Consider the following 27856-nt stretch of genomic DNA (forward strand, 5'->3'; position numbering starts at 1 on the left):
GATTTTGTAGAATTTTCCTTTAAGCTTTAGAGGTACTTTACGGTCATATAAAACACCCAACGCTCTCGTTCATTTCAACCATTCTTCTTGTATTCTATGTAAGACATCTCTCTCAATCCCTCCATCATTTTACAAAAATGATCCTAAATATCTAAAGCTCTCGGTTTTGGGCAGCTCGTCATCTCCTATCTTAACAATTGTCTCATTATGTCTAATATTGCTAAACTTAAATTCCATATATTCTGTCTTTATTTTACTAAGAACGGAGCGTCGGAAGCTGAAGAAACCAGGCTGAAAAGTGTGCTGCCAGCTTGGAGGCGCCTCCATCATGAAGGTGCCTTCAACCCTGTTGAAGGCGCCTTCAACATGTCAAATTTGACCGTTTATGCTACAGATAAAGTTTTATCCGCTGACCGAGCTGGAGGCGCCTTGAACCTTGTTGGAGGCGCCTTGGACCCTCGGGATAGACTTTCCAGGAGCTATATAAAGGCCCCTGGAGCTAGGAATTCAAAAACAACTCAAGCAATCAATCTGTAAGCAATTCCTAAGCAACTAGTGAGCTACAGAAGTGTAAAAGGCTTCTCCGCCTTCAGAGAAGGAGAATTTTCTTAGTGCGCTCTTTTCTACTGTCCTGGATTAACAACCTCCTTGGTTGTAACCAGGTTAAATCCCTGAGTCTATTTTCTGTTCCTGTTTCTTTTTCTGTTTCGTTAATTTAGTTGCTATTATTATTGCTGATTTAAATTCTGAGTTAAAATCCGAGGAGGGTAGTTTTTACTTTTGATTTCAGCAATTCACCCCCCTCTTGCCGGCCTCCGCTGCGCCAACATAGTTGATCTTTGATGTAACCCTATCTTTATTGGAAATGCTTCAGTTGTTCCGCCTGAAGTCTTTACTCTAGTCATTACATCCTGATCCTTAATTAGTTCAATATATGTTACGCTAACACCTCTTTTTTCTATAATTCTCCGTATAATTTCTCTTGGACTCTATCATAAGTTTTTCCTAAGTAAATGAATACCATGTGTAGATCTTGTATTTGTTCCCAATATTTTTCAATTAATTGTCCAAGAAGATGTATAGCTTCTATTGTCGACCTTCCATACATGAACCCAAATTAATTTTCAATCACCGTGATCTCCTTCCTTAATTTTTTTCTATTACTTTTTCCCAAAGTTTCATGGTATAACTCATTAATTTAATACTCCTATAGTCTGCACAATTTTGTATGTCTCCCTTGTTCTTATATAAAGGAACTAGACTACTTATCCTCCATTGATCAGGTATTTTTTCCATTTTTAATATCAGGTTAAATAATTTTGTAAGTCATTTAATACTGTCCTTCCCTAGGCGCTTCCATACCTCTATCGGAATATCATCTAGTCCAATGATTTTTCCATTGTGCATCCTATTTAAAACTTGTTCTACTTCTAAAGTTTGAAATCTACAATAAAAATTTAAATTTCTATGCTCATTTGACCTACTTAAATTACCTAAATTAAGTTGGTCGCATGAACCTTCATTAAAAAGTTAATAAAAATACCTCTTCCACCACTCTTTTATTTCTCCATCATTTACTAATACCCTATTACATTCATCTTTAATACATTTTATTTAGATAAGATTTTTTGTCTTTCTTTCTCGTATTTTAGGTATTCTATAAATGTCTTTTTCGCCTTCTTTTGTATCCAATTTTTGATATAATTGTTCAAAAATTTCATTCTTTGCTTCATTCACTACTCTCTTAGCTTCTTTCTTAGCTATTGTATATTTTTAAAGTTTTCCTCGTTCTTACAAATATATAATTCCTTATAAGCTATTTATTTTTCCTTCACTTTCTCTTATACCTTCTCATTCCACCATCAAGATTCTTTACTTAGTGGTGCATGCCCCTTTAACTGACTGAGTACATTGTTAGCTACTATTTTCAACTTTGATATCATCCTATCCCATGTCGTATTAGTATATTTCACCTAATGTTTGTACTTCTATCTTCTCCTTAAATATATTTTGCTTCCCATCATTTAACTTCCACCACTTAATTTTAGGAGTTGTATATATTTTCTTTTATTAATATTAGGTTTGAGGCGTATATCCAACACTACAACCTATGCTGGATAGTTAAACTTTCTTCAGGAATGACCTTGCAATCTTTACAAATCTTTCTATCCTTCTTCCTAATCATAAGAAAGTCAATTTGTGATTTATTATTCCCACGACTAAGTATACTTCTCTTTTCTTAAAAAACGTATTAGTTAATATAAGGTCATATGCTATCACGAAATCTAATATAATTTTTCCTTCCTCATTTCTCACAAAATACATTAATTAAAAATAAAAAAATTAATTCAAATATTTAAAAATAATTAATAAAATATTTTTTAATATATATATATATATATATATATATATTAAATTAATGGGATAATTTTATTAGGCTTAAATTAAGCATATCTAAATTATTTCAATCATAGATAGGAGTTGATTAAAATTATTAGCCTAAGTTATTTAATTAAACCTAACTAAACCTTGGCACCCTCCTATTCTGTCGTGTTCTGCAACGTATTCAGAGGCGTTGTCGGGCTCGCACGGCGCACCCCAACGCGTCGTCGAGCTCGTGTGACCTGTCTGGATACGTTGCGCTCTGGTTCCAACTTGTTCTGTAATGCTCCCGAGCTCGTGCGATGCGTTCACGGGCTTGGGGCACGCTGGCATGCATGTGCTAGTGTCGGTGTCGATCCGTAGGTGGAACGAAATGTTTAGCCATTATAGGGCAAAACGGCTCGAGATTTTAATCCATGGATGAAACAGAGAAGCATAGTATGAAGGTAAGCCAGTTTATAGTTTTAAGTTTTTTTTTATGTGAATGAACTTGCTTGGAAAGGTGAGTTTTGAGTAAAGAAATAAGGCCGCTCTCTGGCCTTTGATATAGAACTTTCTCTTCTCCCTCCCACCCAAGTTAAACTAGAAATTACATCAAGGAAGCTAACAGATATGAAACCATTTACAAATCTTGTTTTACATTAACATGTTAAAACTGGAGGAAGTTGATTCAAAACATACGGAGGGTAAAAAGTCTAGTTAAAGTAAAATTACAAGATTTACTATATTGGGATATACAAAGGAGGGACCCATCCCTGTAGCCAACTTAAAATAATTGGACCAAATATGGCTTGTTGATGTTACATAAGTTAAAATTGGATGTATTTTTCAAGCATAAAGGTGGAGTTAAAATTACTCATAATACAGCTCACCGATTTGTTGCCCTCGAATATCTCTTGTGTGCCATTTCCATGATGCACATCCTGCAACCACAATATGAAGAGAACTCTTAAACTGAAGGAAGAAGTATACGCTCTTGCAACCCAAATGTCATGAAAAAAAATGAATTATCCAAATAGGAAATTGACAAGCAAAGACTCCATATAAAAGAAAAAGATGGATACCCAATCAACAATCAAGATTTTCTTAGCACCAGCACTTTGAGCAGCTAATGATGCAACTGCAGCATTATTATGGAGGCAAAAGCCCATTGCTTGTGCAACACCTGCATGATGCCCAGGTGGTCTAACCTGTAGAAGCACAGTTTCATAGAAATTGTTAGAATAAGTAAAAGGGTATTTGAGTCTTTTGGTATATATTCTCTTTTCTATATAAAGGCCTAACTCGTGGGGTTCCTGTAACGCCCGAAAATTCTCAAAACTATTTTAGGAATATTCTATGATTTTTCTGGAATTATTAGATATTTTTCCGGAATTTTCCGAGTAGCGGAAGTAGCAAAAACAATTAGACGCGTAAATAGCGTACGCGGGGATCGAACCCGTGACCTTGGACCGAACCGGGACTTAAGTGAATCCGGCTAGCCAGGAGGCCCCAGCAGGGGTGTGTTGAAAGGGAAGAGAAACAATTATATTTATAATTGTTTTAGCTAAATTAATTCTCTACTAGAAATAGGAATTAATTAGGTGGATATTAAGTTTAGGTTTTATTTTTTTTGTTTCGGCAAAATCTTTTCCACCGAGACCCAACACCACCGCCGCCTCTCCCTTCTTCTCCTCTTCCTCACGCACGGCACACCAAGCCCCAAGGGCCAAGGGAACTTCTTCCGACGAGATCTTCGATACGAGGACGTTCCCCTTCGCGAGAAGAACACGTAGACGTGAGCGGATCGCCGAGAAGATCATCTCCACCGGAAACCTAGCGATCAGATTTGTAAGGAACTACGCGCAGGATGTAAGAAACCCCTCACCTGCAGTATAAGTAGCTCCGTTTGGTTTTATACGCACTAGTTTAACTATATGCAGTTTTTATCGACGCATAGGGTGAATTTGACCCTCCTCGCAGATTTAGGGATTTAGTGAGTACTTCTAGATGGGCCGGACACGTATTCCCTCTTCAGTGGGGGTTCCTAGACGTTGTCGGGTGCCTAGAAGTGGTCTCCCTAATAGAGGGGAGAGTTGGGGCACACTAGGTGTTCGATAAAATAGCTAGTTAAGTTAAAATGCAAATTAGGCATTTTAATAGCTCAGTTAAATGCATTAGAAGCATTTAAATCAGTAAATTAGTTTATTTTAGCTTATATGGGACCACGGTCCAATGGGTGGGCTCCCACAGTCGCCTCTAGGTTCAGACAACCTAGCTCTAGGTTCAGATAACCTAGAAACAGCAAGTTAAAACAGTTAGCTATATTCAGTATTTTATTTTCAGTGGCACTGTACTGGATCAGATATCCATTGGGTTGGACTCCCACAGTCGTCCCTAGGTTTAGATAACCTAGTTAACCCTACTAAATTCGGGACTTGCAAACCCGGGTCTAGTTAGGGATGCGCGCACAGCAAGTACAGTTGCCGGGCCCAAACAGCATGATTATGTATTTTCACTTATTATGAATTAGTTTTCAAAGCTCAAAATTAGTTATGTTAGTTGAGTTTGAATTCAGTATCAGTTTAGCTACAATTTAGCTTATTATATGTTCAGTTCAATTATCTTTATTGATTCGTATGATTAGTTGCCATGCCATGTTCAGTATGCATGATAGTAATTCAGTTCATGCTTGTAACCATTGTATGTCATGCTAGTACATGTTTTAAATAGCATTATTTAAAAAGCATGTTGCATCGTTGCATGTTTTAGTGAGGTAGTTGGTTTCTTACTAAGCTTTAAGCTTACAGATTCTACTTTTTCTTATACTGCAGATACAGTAAAAGAAAAATGGACTAGCAGTGGAGGTGGAGGTCGATGCAGATCAAGATGTGTGTGGAAGGAACTGGAATAAAGATCCTAGGGATCTAGTTTTATTTTATTATACATTAGAATGTGTTCAGTATGCATTAGTACTTATAGCGTTATCTTATGTTTACATTAGTTAGCGAGAGAACAGTTTAAAAACCTTGTTAGTTTGGTTTCCATATGTTTACATGCCGTGAATTAGTATTACATACCTTAATCGTATTTTAGTATATTAGCCATTACCTAGTAGAATGTTCCTCTTAGCTTTTATAGTGTTGTGTAATGACTTTGGCGCGTCGGTCGCGATATCGAGGATCGTCTGAAATCGAAACCCACGATCGATCGGCGACCGATCGAGTCTCGATCGGTCGGTTGGCCGATCGGGGACTGATTATCTGACGAAGCTTTACATTGGTTCCACGATCGATCAGTGGATCAATCGGGGGTCGCGAAAAATGGTTGTTGATCGGTCGGTGACCGATCGATGCCAATGATCGGTCTTATTGACCGATCGGGGACCAGCTGGATCGGTCGATAGACCGGTCCAGCGTCAGTATCGCGATGTGGTTTATGGATCGGTCGGTTGAGCGATCGGAGTTCCTCCGTGCGGCGTCGATGGGTCGATGCGTGGATCGATCAAGTTTATTATCGATTGTGAACACCTCCCTAACGTATGTACAACTCCAGGTACACCCAGAACACTAAGTTAAACTTTACAGCATTTAGTTCAGTAAAATTTTAAATTAGCCAGTTTTCATTCCGCATTAATAGTCCAGCACAGCATAACTGTAGCGACCGGCCTCGCAGCCTAGTCAGTAGGAGGCGGGTCGTTACAGTTCCGTTAACACGAGATTTTAGGTTTTGCCTTGAACATGGTATCAGAGCAAAAACCCTAATTTCTTTTTCTCTTCCCCGCGCCAAATTCTCTTTTTTTTTTTTTTTTTGCCGCGCGACGGGCCTCTCTCCCGCAGCGAGCGCCGCTTCCTTCCTCGCGTCGCCTCCTTCCGCGCGAGTTCTCACCAGCGCCAACTGGCATCGATCTCTTCCTCGATCGTGCGGCTCACCACTGGCCAGCAGCTTTCTTCGCTGCCTCGATCGGTGTCGGCGCACGCTTTCTCAGAGCTTCGAGCCTCTCTTCCCAAGCCTGCCCTCGTCGGTGGAGTTAGCCGCGTTGAGGAGGACGAGGAGTACATCGACCCGGCCCTCAGGCGCGCCTGCACTGCTGACCACGCCCTCTTCTCAGGTACGACTGTTCTGAATACCTCTGGTGGCCAAGTCGCTGAGGATCCCTTAGCCAGCGACGTGTTCTTCCTCCACGTCACTGTCGCCGTCGCTGCGATCTTGATCTCCTTCCGCCTCTTTGCGATCGTGGTCTTGAGTTTCCTCTGCGCGCTCGTTATTATGCTCACGACTCAGCTATTAGGTGACATTCTGTGTGTGGTTCCTCGGCCTGGCGTCCTGCAGCCTCCTGCTTCTCAAGTGCCTGCAGCCTCCTGCTTCCCAAGTGCCGGCACACCGGCTGGAATCCAACTCCAGCTGATTTCCTCTGCGTCAGCAAACCTAAAGGCACTCTTTATATCCGCATAGCCGCTCCAAATTAGCTACTAATATCAGTTCCTGTTCCTCCTCACTTCGTATATTCCAACAGCCGGGTTCACAGTTCTATTCATGGCTACATCTAGTGTCCCAAAACCAAATACCTCAATCTTTACCAACCATATCACTGCACCTCTCTCTTCCGAGCAGTTGGATGGTAAAAATTATATCTCTTGGGCATCTCACATTGAGCTTTGGCTTGTTGGACAGGGTTATGAGATACATCTCACTCAAACTGAAGAAGATGTTCAAGACGTCGATCGTCCTCTGTGGAAGAAGGTCGACGCTCAGTTATGTTGTATTATCCGAGCCACCATCCATCCATCTCTTAGGAATGTCTTCCGTACTCACAAAACCTGCAAAGCTGTTTGGACACAAGCTCAACAACTCTTTACAAACACCTCTCGGCAACTCTATCAAGTCTGTGAAGATCTCATGACCATCCTCAACGCCAATCAGATTAAGGATTCAATGTCAACTTATCTGGGTTCAGTTTCTAGCCTCCTTTGTGACTTCAATGAACTGCTCCCACCTGCGGCCGATCCTGTTGAAGAGCTTGAAAATCGGAAGAAATTTTTTATGTCTTTGGCTTTATATGGTCTACCCACGGATTATTCTCATGTCCGTGACCACATCCTGGGCAGCCCCACAGAAGCTACCATGGAAAATACCTGGGCGACTCTTCTCCGTGTCCCGGCCAAAGTCTTGACGATGCCTTCCTCTTGCCCGTCGACTCGTCGACTTTGGTCTCTCGACACAAAGGACCTCCACCTCAAGGGTGGCAAAGGACGACCTTGGTGTGATCATTGCCACCGGGGACACACGATTGATAAATCTTTGGAGTTGCATGGTGCGTCCTCCTCGTCTTTCAGTTGTTCGAGTTACATTGCTCCTTGACTTCCACTCCAGATTAACACGATTCGACTTGACACCTTCTATCGACTTTACGAAATGGTTTGAGGATCGGCGGGCTTGAGTTCCTGCTACCATTGCGAGGTGGTACTTTCTTCTTTGGCGTATCTCGTTCTTGGGTCCTTGGGTTCTTGATTAGGGTCACGATCGTATCACGGTAATAAATCCTTTTTCCTCTCTCACTACTTGGTAGTTTACCATGGTCACCGTGGCGATGGTTCCCAAACTCAATCGGTATTGATATTGTTCATCCTTCATCTCTTTCGATTCATAATGTTCTTTATGTTCTCGGAGCTCCCTTTAATTTATTGTCGATAAGTCAACTTACTCGAGCTCTTGATTATGTCATTTCTTTTACTAACACGTCTGTTTCCTTACGGGACCAGATGCAGGGGAGGATGATTGGCCGGATGTGAATCTCATGGCTATATCGGCAACTGACCCTCTTTGTTGGTTCGTGTGGCGTCTCCACTACTTATTCATGCTCAGTTGGGACATCCAGGTCTTAATAAGTTAAAGCAGTTACATCCTAGTCTTTCTCACTTAGAGTCTTTATCTTGTGAGTCGTGTCGATTAGGTAAGCATATTCGAAGTTCTTTTTCTCCTCGTATTGAGAGTCGGGCTATGTCTCCTTTTGCTTTGGTTCATTCTGATGTTTGGGGTCCGAGTCATGTTTCTTCTACAATGGGATCAAGGTATTTTGTTATTTTTATAGACGATTTTTCCCGTTGTACATGGTTATATCTGACGAAGGATCGTTCAGAATTGTATTCTATTTTTGAATCTTTTTTTCTTGAACTAAAAACTCAATTTGGTACTTCCCTTCGAACTTTACAAAGTGATAATGCACGCGAGTATTTATCTACTCAATTTCGTACCTTCTTGACATCTCATGGTGTGTTGCATTGCAAGTCTTGCCCTCATACCTCTCAACAGAATGGGGTTGCAGAACGCAAGAATCGTCATCTCCTTGAGACCACTCAGACTCTTCTTCTCCATTCTCATGCCCCTCATCAGTTTTGGGGTGATGCCGTACTTACTGCGTGTTATCTTATCAATCGCATGCCTTCATCCACTCCCCAGGTAAAATACCTCATCAGGTACTTTATCCGCATCAGCCTCTTCATCCTCTACCGCCTAGGGTCTTTGGTTCTATATATTTTGCTCATGCTCTTGATCCCGGCATTGACAAACTCTCTCCTCGGTCTCATAAGTGTGTCTTCCTTGGGTACCCACGATCTAAGAAAGGGTACAAGTGTTATTCCCCTACTCTTCGTCGGTACTTCATCTCTGCTGATGTCACATTCTTTGACTCGGTTTCTTTTTTTGATCATTCCGCTTCACAGGCCGAGGTTTCTCCCTCTCCACCTGCACTAGTAACTATCTTTTGTCCTCCGGAGGCGCCTCTATCATCTTCAGCCTCGTCTCCTCCTTTGCAGGTTTATCAACATCGTCCTTGTTACGCTTTGCATGACCGACGCTGCTGTGGGCACGTCTTTGGAGCCAAGTCCCGTCGTTTCCTCCGGTCCCATCTCCCGACTCTGATGTTCCTATTGCACTTCGAAGGGTATTCGTTCCACTCGTAATCCTTCTCCTCTATGTTTCTTTAAGCTATCATCGTCTTTCCCATCTATTATTATTATACATCTTCCTTGTAAATGCATTTACATTAGAAACTGCGGTGATGTCTTTGCCCATCAGGGATGAAGCAGGCTATCTTGATGAAATGAGTGCCCTACAAAGCAGTGGGACTTGGGACCTCGTTCCTCTACCTCCTGGAAAGTCAGTGGTTGGTTGTCGATGGGTGTTTACGGTGAAAGTTGGTGTAGATGGCACGGTTGATCGGCTTAAGGCTCGTCTTGTCGCTAAAGGCTATACTCAGGTATTTGGATTGGATTATGACGACACCTTTTCTCCTGTTACCAAGATATCTTCTGTGCGTCTTTTTCTGTCTATTGCTGCAATTCGCCATTGGCCCCTTCATCAGTTGGACATCAAAAATGCATTCTTACATGGTGACCTGCTCGAGGAAGTCTACATGGAGTAACCTCCGTGTTTTGTTGCTCAGGGGGAGTCTTCTGGTCTTGTATGTCGCTTGCGGAAATCTTTATATGGTCTCAAGCAGTCACCCAGAGCATGGTTCAGTAGATTTAGTACCATAATTCAACAGTTTGGCATGACTCGAAGCGAGGCTGATCATTCTGTTTTTTATCGCCACTCATCTACTGGTTGCATCTATGTAGTGGTTTATGTTGATGATATGGTCATCACAGGTAATGATCATCTTGGAATTTCATAAGTAAAACATCTTTTCAAACATTTCCAGACAAAAGATCTTGGCAAACTCAAATACTTTCTAGGGATAGAAGTGGCACAGTCTAAAGATGGGATCATTATATCCCAAAGGAAGTATCTGATGGATACGGAAGAAGCGAGAATGTTAAACTCGAAGGCGTTCGACAATCCATGGATCCTAATGTCGAGCTCTAAGTCCTGCAAATCGAGGGGCCTTTCGGATCTGAGCGGTATAGGCGATTGGTAGAAACTAAGATACCTTCTTGTCACTCGTCGGATATCTCATTTGCGGTGAGTGTAGTAAGTCGGTTCTTAGCTCTCCGTGCAAAGAACATTGGGATCAGTAACTCGCGTTGTTCGATATATCAGGGCACCAGAAGGGTCTTTTATATGAAGAAAAGGACGTACTCAGTCGTAGGGTATTACGATGCAGTTAGGCGGGATCTCCCTCTGATAGAAGGTCCACTTCTGGATTTTGTATATTTGTCGGAGGTAACCTTATTTCTTGGAAAAGCAAAAAACAGAATGTTGTGGCAAGATCCAGTGCAGAGGCAGAATATCGAGCTATGACTATTGCTAGTCAAGAACTTATATGGTTAAAGCAGTTGCTTCAGGAACTAAGGTTTGGAGAGGTTACACAAATGTCACTCATATGTGACAACCAAGCCGTTATGCATATTGCCTCAAATCCAGTCTTCCATGAGAGAACAAAGCATATTGAAGTTGACTGTCACTTTATTAGAGAGAAAGTCATATCTGGAGAAATATCTACTAGCTTTGTCAACTCAAATGATCAGCTAGCAGATATATTCATTAAATCACTTAGAGGTCCCCGGATTGACTACATATGTAACAAGCTTGGTGTATATAATCTATATTCTCAAGCTTGAGGGGGAGTGTTAGAATAAGTAAAAGGGTATTTGAGTCTTTTGGTGTATATTCTTTTTTCTATATAAAGGCCTAACTCGTGGGGTTCCGTTAACACGAGATTTTAGGTTTTGCCTTGAACAAAAATAAATGACAAAAATGGATAACAGACCTGCTCATAAAATTAAACACCGTCAATATTTTTCTTGAAAGTATCCAGGTCATTACAGAAAAATCATCAAATAGTGCAAATTACAAAGCAGAGAGACTTGACCAAGTACCAGAGCAAAACCATTCTTTGCACTACCAGACAATATTGTGCAAGCAAGATCTGCACATAATCCTGCTGCAAGCCTAGAAGCGGATGCTGAATGCTCGTTGGCATAAGTGTCAGCAGTAAAGTAACTGTCAGTTCAAACCAAGGGGAAATTGTCATATTTTTCAAACGTAAAATAGGAGTTACGTTAATAATAGTTCATCACTGTAACATTCCACATTTAACATTTCCTTGATCATCACTAGAATGATTTCAAGAAACTAACTGAAAAGTTTATTCCAGTAAGTTGAGTTTAAGTGATATAACAAGGTTAAATTGTTTCATTAGAGACTAAATCTGTTCTAAAGAATGAAAGATCAACTACATCTGATTGCAATTGATTTAGCTGATAAAGAAATATAGCAAATGGAAATGTTCAAATACAAAATTTCAAAAAAGTGTTGCTACAAGAGGAGAAATTTGACCATAAGTAGCAAATTTAGAGCTATAAGTGTGCTACAAATAAAATAATGTTATCCTGCAAGTGAATGCAAATAGAGCAAGCACCTGGCAAGCATATGGCTTGTGTGTTGAACTGCTTCAATGTGATCCAAAGTGTGAACCTACAAGTTATCAGCAAACGTATGAATATGAATAAGAATTGTTATGAACAAATTAAAAAAAGAAGAAAATATCATTTTTAAGGATTGAATTAAAGTAGTGCATACTTAACCTAGAAAATGCAGTGTAAAACTTGAACATGGTCTGAGTACATGGTCTGAGTACAATGCCCTCCGATTAACCAAGAATAAGTTTTTGTATGTCTTAAGCCACAACAAGAACTTGGGATAAATGAGAGACACTACGCCATATTATCACAAAAATAATTTCCAATGAAACCGTGATTACTAGCAGGTAAATGCCCATAAAAGTTATAGCTCATCGTCACCAAATTAATTAATTACCCGTAAAAGTTCTTCTTTTGTTATTTCTCTAGCTGGTATTGCGTAGCATTTGCCTGGGAAAATTCCTGGATTTACATAGAAGTTACAGTTCAGGCCAAGAAGCAACAAGAAAGGCATAATGCATTAAGATTAACCTAAACAAAAATCTATTCAGCAGGGAAAAGAGAAGCAAGAAGCAATGGCAGCTATAAAGAATTCCTCTATGAATATGAAAATCACCTGCTACAGCCAAGCTAGATGCAATTGCTTTAAGACGATCAGGTCTTTCCGGGTGAGGATGTGACTTCATCTCGACCTAGTATAGCAGCACAAATAACAAAAGGGCGGAAGAAAGGTAACATAGACAAAAATAAATAAATAAATAAAATAACTTCAAAAACTGAAGGTGTCACCAAAGACTAACAATAAAGAAAAATCTAAGACTGTTAAATATCAAAGAAGCATCTACAAAAAATTTGTGTGCTTGCAAGTAACTAGGTAAAGCTCTGCTAACATGAATATTAGTTAAAATGATATGGCCAACTTCAAAGGCAATCAACAAATTACAGAACCAGACAAGTTAATTAATTAGAGAAGGTATTAGTGAGAAAGGGAAAAAACTTCTGTTAATGTAATTAAAAGAGATGTAAATGACACAGGTATTACTAGAGATAGCTTTACAGAGTTGAATGACATGAAAAAGTATGTGAAACCAATTGCTGCTATTTAGGATACATGGCTTAGTTGGACGAGAAGGATTATGTAGAAAAACAAATGAATGAGTTGCTTTTATTTCCAATAAGAAAAAATATAATACTTCATTTATATGCTTGAGGACAGGCACATTTTTGAAAGGGGAAGTAATGTTATGCACTTCAGATGAGAGCCTGAATTGGTTGGGTTCGACATCATCAAAGTGGAGGCGTAACATAATATGACATATTTCAATCTCACAATAAATATCCCCGCTCAACAAATTCCATGGAGTAGCAGACCATAAGTCACAACCAAAGAAAATAAATAAATAAGTCTGGATAACAAGCCTTTAGTTTGTATTTAAACAAATATTGCAAAGAAAATTAAGTATAAAAATTGATTTAGATGAAATATGTCCACATTTGACAACCCAATTATTGGCTGTGTACATCTGGGCATTTGCCCCAGAATTGATATGGCTATCCAGAAAAAAAATATGGTGTTTGACCACACAAATGTGAGTTAATAGATGCCCCAGCAAAAATTCAAAGATAAAGTTAAAAAAAAAAAGCATAAAAAGAAAAAAACCAAGTACAGATAGCATAAGTACAAACCTCTGTATGAAGCAACATTCTCTCATCAAACCCAATAACAGTTCTTGATTTTGAGCACAAATCTGCATGAATATTGCCGCCATATAAGAAATATTCTATAAAATATTGTAGCAAGAAAGTTTACTGTAAGTTACTTGGAACAGGAACTTGGTTGTCTCGACATATCTATTATAACGCAACAACAGTTGCACTTGCACACGGGAAGAAGAAAGCATTAAATATACTAGCAAATAGAAAATTCTTGAATTTAGAGCATTCCTTGCATGAAAAATGCACTACTAACCAGTTTTGTGCAAAAGAAAGCAATGTCATTAAAATCATCATCATCATCAAGTTGTGTTTATCTCATAAATTTGGAGTTTGGAGTTTATGATTCATAGACATAGACTGCTAAACGATAAGCTACTAAAATGTTGTAGCATAAGATTATAAGATTGATCAATCCATAATCAACCATGGAAGCTTAACAGGTTTACTTTTGTCAGCAAACTAGCACCCACTTATCCTACACCTCTCAAGCTAGCACCCATTTATCCAAACTCATTCCCATGGTTGTCGTTTCATGAGATAGTTGAAAGTGACAGTGGAAATATCCCATGCATACGCATCAATAATTTGATGAATTTCTTCACCCACTTATCCAAACTCATTCCCTTGGTTGTAGTTTCACAAGATAGTTGAGTGACAGTGGGAATATCCCATGCTTTTGCATCAGTAATTTGATGAATTTCTTCATTTTGATATTTAAAGCACAGGGCAAAAATCAAATCATGTAAGCATATGTGAAGATCATATCAATGCTTTGTTTATTAAACAACCCATACCAGCTGGTTGTTCAACGCCCGAGGACTATTTTATCATTCAGGTTAATATATATAGCATCGCTGATGGTTTCAAGAACATTTATAAAAAAAAAAATCCAAGTGATAGAGATATACACAATGCAAATGAAAACTGCAAAAGCATAAACTAGTTTAAAACTCAGATGGAAAAAGCTGACAGTTGCATTAAGCCTAGATGACCAGAATTGAATTTGCCTAAAACGTCTGGACATGAATCTTCATCCTATTTTTCGTGAGTTGTCTTGCATAGAGCTCAGTAGAAGGATACCATTCATATAGTCAACTCCAAATAGTTAGAACAATCACGACTAAACTGAATGATGATGATAACAACGGCAACAAATCATATAACAGAAAGCAATAATATAATAGCATATATAAAGATCTGTAAAGAAAGCTGCCATGATAATTCCTGTCTTAATCAATTATGAAGACACTGCTTATTGATGCATTTCTAACTATGTAGAATCAAATTAAAAGGTCCAGAGGCAATGATTCACTATAATTCTTCAGCCTATTTACTAGGAGTCTATATTCCCATTTTATTTTCTTCTTTAATCATAAAATGCAGTTACATGTAAGAGCAAAAGTAGTTACTTAATCTACACTTTTTCCTGTCAACTGGCACAATTTGCAAGGATCAAATATTTAAAGCTTTCATTTTAAGTTTTAGATAAAAGCTTTTTGGTTACATTAGAGGACAAATCCACTCGTGTTCTCATTTTTGAATCTGAGAAGGGACTATAGAACAGTAATTAGAAAACAACATAGATTGTTAAAATCAACAGGAGGCATACAGAAACAAATAATTAAAAAACCAAATGGGCTGCAATAACGTGTGACATCAATTAGATCTTTGTTTTTATAAATTGTCTCACAGCATCTCCTCAATTGTTACTTAATGAAGCAACCAATGAAATAATCTTGGTGCCTTTATTTTAGGATATTTACACCAAACCAAAACAAACTGGATTTATTTTGAATTACAAAGCACTGTCATGCGCCATGAAAGAGGACTAAAAACTAATAAAGTAATGTATTCTTCATTGCAAGACATGCAATTCCAAATATTCATATATCAAAAAAAACAACAACACGTTAGTTCGTTGGCAGGCTCCTGGAATGAAGTCATTAGTAAAGTGCAACTAACAAAAAATTGACCATCCAATAGCATTAGATGGTTCCGAATGTGTGTCCAAATCAAGAAGGATGACAATAAACAATGCAAAGCATGACTTTTGAATGACTCATGAACATTTTAGATTCGATACTAAATTATATAGGAGTCTATGATAAGTAGTCTAGACGATACCTTGGTGGCTGTGACTTCCATCAGAGTTAATGGCCAGCTTAACTTCCTGCTGTATGGGAGATTCAGAAGGACCAAGCCTAAAGAACTCACATTCTCTATCCTCACCGCACACCTTGAAAGAAGTAGCATATGACACAAAAAGTAGATCAAAACTAATTTGGAAAAAATATAAAAGAACAAGAATCATTTTATGGGGGTTCAGAATATTAAATGATCAAGCCAAAATTTTGAACACCAGTGAACAAGAAACAAAGTAAGAGTAAGCACACCTCACAATGGCAAACATCATCAAAGTTTGGCATTGTGCAATTAGTACAAAACCATTTTTTGATGATAAAAGGACTGACAGGCTCCCAATCGCTATCATCCTCATCATCGTACTCATCTTGCAAGTACAATTCTTGCAGAGTGCTGTCCCTTTCATGTTTCATACGCTGCTGCAGGTGTTCAGAAAAATATGCATTGCAATCTGCATGTTGCTCATTCACACAAGCTTTTTGATAAGTATTGGTGACAGTTCTCACCTTAGATATTGGTCTATCCACTGGGATTTCTGAGGGAAGATCTAATTGATTGGGCATAGCACTTAATGGACCAAGATTTTGAGCACTCCCTTTATGCAAGCATCCGCTCAAATTTGTAGAGCCATTACCACACATAGAGTGGAATTTGTCATGGGACTCATATGAGCAACTTTGACATTCTCTTAAATGAATTTCATTAACTTTATTTTCACCACAAATCTTTTTCCCTTTTAGACTTGTACAAAGTGTCTCAGAGGCCATCCAAATGCGAAAAAAACTCTCCCTCGATTGCCAGTTTAATTGCAGTTACAAAAGCATTCTGGAAGGCAAGAATATAGAAAAATATGTTAAATAATGGAAAAAGGAGGAAAGAAACAAAAGCAACAACATTCATGTTAGTCCCAACTAATTGAGGATAACTAGATCAATCTCGTTTCTCCATTGATCTTGATGCAAGCCTATATCACTAAACTATCTAGATCCTTCAAATCACTTTTGAAATGGAAAAGGTTAGCTAGAATATAGAAGACTAAATTTTGATGCACTGTAAAAATCAGACAGCAATATGAATGTTAGAAATATTTTATTTGGTAATAGATAATTAGATATTCATCATTTTCCTATTCAATTATTTCGTATGAAATGCCAAGCATATGGAAATCATCAGAGCGGATACTGTCATTAATGCAATGGAAAATTATTTTAACGTCATGCAACTCATATTACAATATGTTGTCCATACAGGATAACTATGAATGAAAAACCCATTGGAATAAGCCCAAACATTTATTCCAACTCGTGAATACACAAAAAAAAACAAAAAAGGAAATAACACTGAATGACGGTTCAATAGGCCCTCACCCTTAAATAGTAGTTGCAATGGTGTGGGCAACACAAAGCATGACAATGACATGGTTGTTAGGATGTATACTAAAAGCCTAGTTTTTTGTAAACATTTATTTTGAAATAAGAATAACATTGGTCAAATGTCTACATTTATGTTAGATGTAGTTGTCCATTTAATTTATATTGTAGATAACATGGTATTTGGTGTGACACAGAAGATCATGTTATCAGTTCCTTATAAATTATAAATAGTTGCTCACAACCAAGATAGGATTACATCAAGGATCATCTCTAAGTCTCTATCTTTTTCCACTAATTATGGACGAACTCACTAAACACATTCAAGACATAGTATGTTGTTTGCAAATAATATTGTTTTGTTAGATAAGACACGTGAAAAAGTAAAACAAGGTTTAAAATCTTAACCCGTATCGAGGTTTCAGTTCCAGATCGAAACGATACAGTTTCGGTATCATATCAAGCTTTGCCGATACGACTTTGGTATTTTAATTTATATATATAGTAATTATTAAATAAATATGTCTATTGTGTATAATTTAAAAATAAGTTGTATATTGATTTTATATAAATTTTCAATTATTGGACAACTTAATATGGTTAAAAAATTAATTAAATATAATTTTATTTAAAGAAAATTAATTATTTATTCATTTAATTAATTATTAATTTAAATAATATATATTTTAAATAGTAAAAAAATATCAATTAAAGAGTAAAATAGTAAAAATATATAAAAAAATTATCATAATATAAATCTTATTTATTAAAAAAATAGAATTTTTAAATGAAATATAAAATAATAATAAAAATATTAGAATATAAATTTAAATTATTATAGTTTTAAACATTAAAAAATAAATTTTCAAAATATTGATTAATAAAATTTATTTTTTAAAAAAAATTAAATATATTTTTTATATATTTTATTAGGATCAATTAATTAGGATTTATAAAAATTTATTCGAAATATCACAGGAAATTGTTTAAATTAATTAAATCAAAATTTTAATTTACTAGGTGAAAACACATTGTCGCAGAGGCGGGGGAGTCCTGCAGCTTTCCGCGACGCTTTCGACACCGCTGGAAGTGTTGAGCCTTCGGCGTCATTTGCGAAGAGGGGAAATCATACCTCCGGAGTGATCGCTGCTGCTCCTAGTCGTCTTGCCGCTACTAATCGCTCGCAATGCATCCTTTATATAGGGTTATTTTTCTTTTGCGAAAGTAATCGATCGCGACAGCGCTCAGGCGCGCTAACGCATGTAACGTGCGCCGCATGAAACTTCAGCACGCGGGGTGCCAGTTTTGCCAGCATGACAAAACGGTAAATATTGTTCGTGCCGCCCGGCATGAAACGACATTTCACTCCATGAAATAAATACTAAACTAGAATCTTGGCGGGAAACACTATAAGTGAAAGGTTTTAGGCTTAGTAGAGTAAAAACAAAAAATATATAATTTAAGTTTAGCAATATTGGACGTAATGAGACAATTATTAAGATAAAAGATGGCAAGTTGTTTGGAACTGAGAGCTTTAAGTATTTAGGATCATTTTTTAAAAATACTAAAATGACAAAAAGATTGAGAGAGATATCTTACATAGAATACAAACAAGATGGTTGAAATGAAGGAGTGCGTCGAGTGTTTTATATGATCGTAAAATACCTCTAAAATTTAAAGAAAAGTTCTACAAAATGGTGATTAGATCTACTATGTTATATAGTGTTGAATGTTAGGCTATGACTCGAGCACATTAGTAGAAGATGAGAGTTGCAAAGATAAGGATGTTAAGGTGGATGTGTGGACATACGAAGATGGACAGAATAAGAAATGAAAACATTAGAAAGAAAGTTGAAATTGCATCTATTGAGGGAAAACTTCGAGAGATACGTTTAAGATGGTACGGATATGTAAGGACCAATAAATATTCTAGTTAGACAATGTGAAACTATAACAAATACGCACATCCAGTGTTGTTAGAGGCGCGAGGTGCAAAAGGGCTCCTAAAGCCCGAGGCGAGGCGCGACCGAGGCACGCGCCTCTTGAACATGAGATTTATTACTAAACTGCCATATCAAATATGATAATTATTAATATTCCATACACACAAATATCAAATATGACAAGCAAAACAACACCATGATAAAATTAATAAAAGTTTAAAACTTTCAAGTTTCAACTTTCTAATCTAAACTAACAAAGGTCATCAAAACAAGTGTAATGAGTCAAATTAATCATCAAGCTCAAGATCATCCTCATTGTATTCTTCTTCTTCTTTATCTTCATCTTCTTCAAATTCAATTTCTTCTTCTTCTTCTTCATCTCTAAGTCTTAGAGATGAGTCTCTCATAGAGGAAGATGTATTTCTCTTCTCGACTTGTTTAAGCCTAGCATGTGAACTAGAGGTCATGAATGCAATGTTTTTTCCTCTAGTACAATATTCAGGCTCTTCAGCTCCACTAGCCCTAGCAACGACATCCCATGTCAAGTCATCACCTTCAAAAACTAACTGATCTTCTTCATTATCACTTTCTCCATTCATTCTACCCATCAACCATTTATTACTGTCATCAATATCTGTCAAAAAGATGAGGTTAATCTTATCACGTGCATCATACCGAAGTTTTAAGGCACGATTGTATTTCACAAATATCAAATCATTTAAGCGCTGTTGAGTTAACCTATTCCTTTTTTTTTTGCTGTGAATCTATTAAATGTCAAAAATCACAATAAGTATAATAAAATAGCAAAGAATATTTTTACTTATAAAAGTAACATACTAATAGTATTAAACATTTATATTTATTACATACCTGCTCAAATACACTCCAATTTTTCAACACATCTAAGAGGCTAAGCATTATTAATAGTAAACTTTTTGATTAAGGACTATTATCCATTTCTGGAGATACGCATTCTACTCCTAATGTCATTGTCGCATTTTAATAGCCCTTCTGCCTTTCGATATATAGAGAGTTGGGTAGTGATTTTATCTTGCTTAACAACGCTGAAACCAATCTCTCCATAGTTTCAAACAAATCATTCACCACTTCTCACGGATATTTGAATACGTGTATGAATAAAAATTACGGATTGAATAATGTCTGCGGCGTACGGAGGTCGATGAAGTTGGCATTCCATCTTGTATCAATAATCTCAAACATTTTTGTATTTCTCTTCTTTCTCCTTAAAGCCTTCATAATTGTTTCTTTTGCTATCCAGCCTCATAAATATAGCTCGTTCAGGGTTTTCTTCAGTCAACTAGTCTCAAACACGAACTAAGGGTCGTATATCTTTAATATATGCAAATCCTACTCAATCTAAGTGTCGTGATGATTTTAGCTACCTTCTTCCTCGCTTCTTTTGCCCGTTTACTCTCTCGATCCTTTGAAATGAACATTTTCCTTAAGTTTTGCTTGTAGGTGCATCCTTTTAAGAGTGAGAAAAGCGGTAGCAAATCTTGTGACACCGCCTGATAAAGCTCTTTTTGTCTTGTGAATTGCCTCAGCGTATTTACGATCTTGGGGCGAACATAAATGTAAACATTCACTCATTGCCTTCTTGATGTTGCTTTAAAATCGAATGATTTCCCGATATCTTCTAAGATCAGTCGTATGATGGCGTGAGGTCAATCTGGTCGGCGTTTTGCTTCAATAATTTTCCTAAAAAAGAAGTTAGAAAACTAGATAAGTTTAACATATCTAAGAAAAATCATATTGATAAGAAATAATTAAATAGATTCTAACCAGCAGGCACATTGTTACTTGCACTATCCGTAACAACTTGAACAACATTTGCTTCTTCTACACGCTCCACAAATCGATCAAGCAACTGAAATCTCTTCAGTCTTTGCATAATCAGAAGCATCAACCGATTCAATAAAAACTGAACCTTTAGGAGAATTCACTAAAAAATTAATCAATATCCTATGGCTTTTGTCTGTCCACCCATCTGCCATCAAACTACATCCATACTTAGCCCATTCTGTTTCACACGACTTAATGTAATCATTTGTCACACTATCAATAGCTTTTTTTAGAAAAGGAACCCGCACCTCATGATAACTAGGTCCTTTAGGCCTACACCATATTGGCCAACCAAGTCCAACATCCTTTTGAAACTTGAATAGTTAACGGCATTAAAAGGAATTGTCGCATTATACATCCACTCAGTTATGGTCATACAAGCTTTTTCCCTCAATTCTTTCTTGTATGCCTCATTTATCGTAGTTTGCATCTCTTTACCCTTTTTTACTTTCAACATTTTTTTGCACATTAGGAGCAAAATATGTATCCATTGGACCTATTTGTCTTGGCCTTTTTTGCATATTCACCGATCTAGAACTTGTACTTATAAGCGGCACTGCTTTAGCTCCAATATCATCCATATCAATATCATCACCTAGAGGTCTACATCCTCAAAGTCCAATGTCGCAAGTTTAGAAAGATTACTTTTCTCCGCTTTTTTCTCCATGAAATTTTTAATTTCTTCACGTACATGAGGCGGACATCTTTTGCAAGTCGTAGTATTTCGAAACCCCCCAACAAGATGTTGTTTTGCACGATAGATACCCCTTTTGTAACTTTTTGATAAAAATTACAAATCAAATCATTTTTATTATCCGGATTAACTCTTTGAAAATAATTCCATGCCGGATCTTTTGATATATATGTTGGAGTATCACTACTACCTTCCATAATAATTGAACAAGAAAATAATCTGAAAAATCAAAAACAAAAAAAAAAAGTAGTTTAATGGAAAAGTACTGTACCAACGTCCAGCAAAAGAAAAGCAACTGTACCAGCATGCAGCAATAGAAACAACAACAACAACAACAACCAAGCCTTTTCTCACTAAGTGGGGTCGGCTGTATGAATCCTTTTACGCCATTGAGCTCTATCTCCTATTATATCATCATCTATATTTAAATAAATTTTATCTTGTTTTATTGTTGCTAACCAAGTCTTTTTTGGTCTTCCTCTTCCTCGTTTTATATGCATGTTTATCATAGTTTCACATCGCTAGCTGGGCATTTATTGGTGCGATAAAATACGTCCGCAGTACCGTCTTAAGCGTGTCTCTCGAGTTTTCCTCGATAGATCAACTCTACTTTCTCTAATGCTCATTTCTTATTTTGTCCGTCCTCGTATGTCGCATCATTAACATCTCTCGTCTCTGACTCTCATCTTTCGCTTTCAGTCGTGACATTCGACTCCGTATAACATAGCAGTCTAGCTTTTTTATAGAACTTACCTTTAAGTTTAAGAGGTACTACGGTCGCATAAAACACTCGGCTCCTCCATTTCACCCGTCCTTGTATACATGTAAGGCGTCTCTCGATCCCTCCCGTTTTGTAAAATGATCCTAAATATTAAATTTCTCGGTTCGGCGACTCGTCCTCTCCTATCTTATAATTGTTTCATTACTTACAATATTGCTAAACTTAAATTCCATATATTAGTCTTTAATCTACTAGCTTAAAACCTTTCCCTTAGTGTTTCCTCGATTCAGCTTAGCGTTTACTCCTTCGTGTCTCATCTACGAAATAATATCATAGAACAACGCACTACCGATGCGTGTCTTGAATGTGTCTGATGAGTTCGTCCGTAATTAATGTAAAAGATAGGGACTTAGAGTGATCCTTGATGTAACCCTATCTTTATTGGAAATGTGAGATTCCTTGAAGTCTTTACTCTGGTCGTTACGTCCTCATACATATCCTTAATTAGTTGATATATATTATGCTAACACCTCTCTTTTAAAATTCTCCATATAATTTCTCTTGGGACTCTGTCATATACTTTTCTAAGTCGATGAATACCATGTGTAGATCTTGTCTTTGCTCTCGATATTTTTGATTAATTGTACAGAAGATGTATAAGCTTATTATCGGACCTTAGGCGTGAACCCAATTGATTTTACATCACTATGGTCTCCTTCCTTAATCTTTTTTCTATTACTTTTCCCAAAGTTTCATAGTATGATTCGTTAGTTTAATACCCTATAGTTTGCATGATTTTGTCGTCTCCTTATTCTTATATAAGGAAATCTTATCCTCCGTTGATCAGGCGTTTTTTCGTTTCGATATCGTATTAAATAATTTTGTAAGCCATTCGATACCTTGTTTCCTAAGCACTTCCATACCTCTATCGGAATATAAACAGTAGCTGTTTATGCATGATCTCATTTAAAACTTGTTTTACTTCAAGTTTGAATTCTACGATAAAATTAAAATTTCGATGCTCATTTGACTAATTAAATTACCTAAGTTAAGTTGGTCTCCTAAACCTTCATTAAAAAGTTGATGAAAATACCTCTTCCAGCGCTCTTTTCATCGTTTACTAATACCTATTACATTCATCTTTAATACATTTTATTTGGCTAAGATCTCTTGTTTTCTTTCTCTCGCTTTATATTCTATAAATATCTTTTCCCTTCTTTTGTATCGATTTTTGATATAATCAAGTTTCAGTTTTCTTCTCTTTCTTAGCTTCTTTCTATTGTATATTTTTAAATTTTCCTCGTTCTTACAAATATATAATTCCTTATAAAGTATTCGTTTTTCCTCACTTTCTCTTGTACTTTCGTTCCACCACAAGATTCTTTACTTAGCGATTGTGCCTTTGACTCATGAGGACACTCTTAGCTCTTATTTTCAACTTTGATACCATCTTATCCCGTGTTGTATTAGAGTCATCGTATATTTCACTTGTTTGAACCTTCTCTTTAAATATATATTGCTTCCCATCCTTTAACTTTAATTCTAGGAATTGTATATATTTTCTTTATTGATACTATGTTTGAGGCGTATATCCAACACTACTACCCTATGTTGGGTGGTTAAGCTTTCTCCAGGGATGACTTTGCAATCTTTACAATCTTTACATCCTTCTTCCAACCATAAGAAAGTCGATTTCGATTTATTATTCCCACTTTTGAATGTGACTAAGTGTTCTTCTCTTTTCTTAAAAATGTATTAGCTAATATAAGGTCATATCTATCGCAAAATCTAATATAGTTTTCCTTCCTCGTTCCAAACCCATAACCCATGTACTCTCTCATATTCCTCGTTTTTCACTCCATGGCCATTTAGATCACCTCTATTAAAATCCTTTCGTTTGGTGGAATATTTTGTAATATTTCATCTAAGTCCTCCAAAACCTTAATTTGGTAATCATTAATCCTACTTAGTGCATATCTGTTAATTATGTTCATAGTTTCTTTCACTATTATCTTAAGAGTTATAATTATCCCCTTTACAACTACTCCTACAACGTCCTTTACAAACTATCTGATAATACCCTCCGTTTCTTGTTTTACTTTTCCGAATGTACCATAACTTAAAACAGTTCTCTATCATCTTTGCCTTCTCACCGTCCGTTTGTCTCTTGTACATAAAATATTAATTTTCTCCTAATCATCATTATCTTCTAATTTGATTTACTTGAGAGTTCCTATATTCCATGTTCCAAATCTTAGATTATTAGTTTTCCTATCATATTTGTTCTTATCTAACCTATGGTGTGAGAACTCTTGCCTATTTAACACTACACCCAAGTTCTCATGGAGATGTAGCGGTCCTTGCTGAGACGTTACAGTCGGACCCTGTAACGCGAACTCTTGCATATTTATCACTACACCCGAGTTCTGGAGATGTAGCGGTCCTTGCCGAGACGTTACAGTCGGACCCTGCAACGCGTTCCTTCCGGAGAACAACCTAGCATTAGCACAATAGTTTAATGGATTCATTCATGAAATTTTGCCATAGTTTGACGCTGGCTGGCAACCTAACGCAACCCTCCTCCTTTATCCGGGCTTGGGACCGGCCATGACTGGTCATCATGGGCGGAGTTAGCATGCAGCAATAGAAAAAAAAAGGAAAAAAAAAAAAGACAGAAAAATAGAAAAACAAAATGAAAAAAACAGGACAAAGAAAAAAAGCACATCAGCTAGCAAAACCGTACAGCTACAGTAGCCAGCAAAACCGGCAGCAACAACACAGTCTGCAAAAATTAAAAAAAAAAAAGCAAACAAACAAAATCGAACAGCAAGAATGCGAACCAACAACTCAACAAGAAAAAACACAGAAGAGGAAGAAGAAGATACGATAATAAAGAGAAGAAAAGAAAATGAAGAAACGAAGAAAATTTGAACAGGGAGAACGAAGCAATAACAGAAGAAGATAAGAAGCAGATAACAGACAAAGAAGTGAAGAACAGAAAAACAAAAAAAAACATAAAGAAAAAACTCATACCTAGGCGACGCGCGACTCAGCGACGGGGGCGGCGGCGGCGGCGGAAGGAAACACCTTGGCAACGGCGACGGCGCGACTCTTCTTCAAATTCAGGTTTCGGTTCTTTTCTTCTTCCCTTTTTTTCTTTTCTTCTTCCCTTTTTTTCTTTTCTTCTCCTTCTCCATGCCCTAATTTCAAACCAAATTGGTTTGAAATAGTTTATTTTTGGTTAAAAATCCAGAAATGGATTGCGCTCATGATCGCGCCTCGATCGCGCCTCAGTTGAGGTGCGAAGGCGCCCTAGGCACGCCCAAGCGCGCCCCTGACGAATGGCGCCCGCCTCGCATGGGAGAAGGCGATTTCCCCAGCGCCTCGTGCACCTGGCGCCTCGGGCGCGCCTTTAAAAACCCAGCGCACATCAAACGAGGATAATCAAAAAAGACTTGGTTAGCAATAATAAAACAAGATAAAATTTATTTAAGTATAGATGATGATATAGTAGGAGATAGAGCCCAATAGCGTAAAAAGGTCCAACTGACCCCACCTAGTGGGATAAGGCTTGGTTATTGTTGTTATTCAATTCGTATCAAATATTTGAGATAATATCAAAACTTGAAGTCAACATTCAACATCTCAAATATAACTAAGCAACTATAACAATCAAATATTAATAAAAATATTTTTTAATTAATATATTTTATATTTTAAAAAACACCAAAAATACGTCAACATGCCACGATACGATACGATACAAAAGTCATATTGTGCGGTCATAAACCAAAACTTTGACATGCTTAGAAATGTCAAACCTTGGCCAAGAGGTTCATTGACATATTTGGCAATTTAGATATAAAAGGGGATACTAATGTCTAGAATTATTTTTAGGCATAATTTGGGCACTATTTCCACATCATTATGGCATAGAGTGTAACAAAGGGTGGTGTAGCATTGCAGTAAAGTAGTAAAACTAAGTTCAGCCCAAACTTTCATTTCCTTTTCATATCTCCACCTTAGGTTTGAAACATGAAAAAGGTGGCATTGCCAAGAACAAGCAGCAGAAGCTATCTTTCCAGCAAATTTGGGATTTCTGAAAAGCAAGATCATAGGCAACAAGGAACACCAAGTCTTGTGAGATTTGAAAGTCAATATAAGTATTGATTCGGAAACAGAAAAACACAATTAATAATAAAATTATCACACCTTTTGTACAAAATTTCAGATCTATCATCATGTTTAAAAAATTTCAAATCTATCATAACATAGAGAGTTTAATGTCAAACCTATCATTCATCTACACTCTACCTCTCCATTTATTAAGTTGGTGACACGGCAATGATAGGGGGAATGTCAAATCAATCAATGTGTCTACATCATCTGTTGACTGAATACCAACAATGACACTTCATCAACTTAATGGAAGAAAATACTTAAGTTTAGAGTTATGGCAAGAGTTAGAGAAAGAACCTTACACCTTTTTTCCCACTTCAATTGGTGACAGAATATGCTTGGTACCCGTAGGGCAATGATAGATTTAAAACTAAGGGTATGTTTCCTTAAAGGGATAATTTGAAGGATGGAGCAGCTATTTTTATTTATTTTGACGAATAAAAAAAGGATATTTGAATATATAAATTTAAGAATTCATCCTTTTAACTCACATGCCCAAAGCTGGACGGATAGCTAACTAATACTATTATAAATAGCTGATTCATCATTTTCGTTTATACCCATACAAGAAGACAACTGCAAGGATGATTTTTTTTGTCATCCGTCTCCTCCATCTTTCTAGCTTTTCTATATATATACAAAAAAAAATTTGAAGAACCAAATCATGTAGCGATGCGATCGGACCCTTCTGTGTCGAGTATATATAGGCTAATAAAACACCAGATCTAGTCATATCTAGAGATATAAAGCCTACACATGCTTCCCTCGATCCGGACAAAAAATAAACATAGAAAATAAAAATTATTCGAGGAAAAAAAAAGGACCTCACTACTTTCTTTTTACGAGATCGACGTCAGCAAGACGTGTTCGGATGATCGGCGTCGATTTCATCGACCGGGAAGGCGGCGAGGCGGCGACGCAGGACGATGAGGAATCACGGATTAGGATGAGACAGGGTGAATGGAAAGTCAAACGGTTATAACTCTTCTGGACCGTTAGATCTAATCCAACGGCCTGATTGTGCTAAATCATTGAATTAGGGCCGGTTCATTATTCAGTATTTATGCGACTCATGCCTGGTTCGATTGTGGTGAACCATTGCGTTATCATCTTTTACTACGTATTGCCAGGGTTGGAGCTGATAATTCGGATAAAGCTATTGCCACGTATAACCACGAGCGGACTCTCAGCTGGAAGAGGATGCATTGTCTCACCCGTTGCGTACTTGCATAGACTATTACTGCTCTTCTTGTCTATATCTAACCATGAGACTGACCGAATAAGTCATATCATCTTTCACCACATATTCCAGTAAACTATTGCTCCCACGAACACCCATATGGTTCATATAGTGATGTTATTACATATAAGTCTAAGTTCGATTCTCAATGAGGGTGGAAGTCATGCAGATTATCTCACTCTTTGTATATGTTATTATTGTTAGATAAAGTATTTCTGATTTACTTACCTACATCTAGCTAGTTAGAGTTAGTGATATTGGACCG

The 27856-nt window shown here is 37.1% G+C and overlaps 1 protein-coding gene across 7 annotated transcripts in view; it reads right to left on the bottom strand.

The window, feature by feature from the left end:
- The window catches only part of LOC122016980 (histone deacetylase 15-like), a 37857-nt gene extending 10538 nt beyond the window's left edge, over window positions 1–27319 (bottom strand). For 3 of the 7 annotated variants that reach the window (XM_042574426.1, XM_042574430.1, XM_042574431.1), the window contains exons 1-11: window positions 27176–27319; window positions 16088–16406; window positions 15833–16000; window positions 15564–15675; window positions 13410–13471; window positions 12340–12415; window positions 12121–12185; window positions 11723–11778; window positions 11181–11304; window positions 3447–3572; window positions 3255–3305 (exon numbers count right to left, since the gene is read on the bottom strand). In XM_042574426.1, the coding sequence (XP_042430360.1) occupies window positions 3255–3305; window positions 3447–3572; window positions 11181–11304; window positions 11723–11778; window positions 12121–12185; window positions 12340–12415; window positions 13410–13471; window positions 15564–15675; window positions 15833–16000; window positions 16088–16348 (1101 nt within the window). In that variant the 5' untranslated portion in view covers window positions 16349–16406; window positions 27176–27319. Of the gene's footprint in view, window positions 1–3254; window positions 3306–3446; window positions 3573–11180; window positions 11305–11722; window positions 11779–12120; window positions 12186–12339; window positions 12416–13409; window positions 13472–15563; window positions 15676–15832; window positions 16001–16087; window positions 16407–25205; window positions 25583–27175 lie in introns of all 7 variants that reach the window. The other 4 variants (XM_042574427.1, XM_042574429.1, XM_042574428.1 and 1 more) reach the window with 4 other exon arrangements.
- Between the last annotated feature and the right edge of the window lie 537 nt (window positions 27320–27856).

The sequence above is a fragment of the Zingiber officinale genome, chromosome 8B (assembly GCF_018446385.1).
Source record: "Zingiber officinale cultivar Zhangliang chromosome 8B, Zo_v1.1, whole genome shotgun sequence".
NCBI classification, from domain to species: Eukaryota; Viridiplantae; Streptophyta; class Magnoliopsida; order Zingiberales; family Zingiberaceae; genus Zingiber; species Zingiber officinale.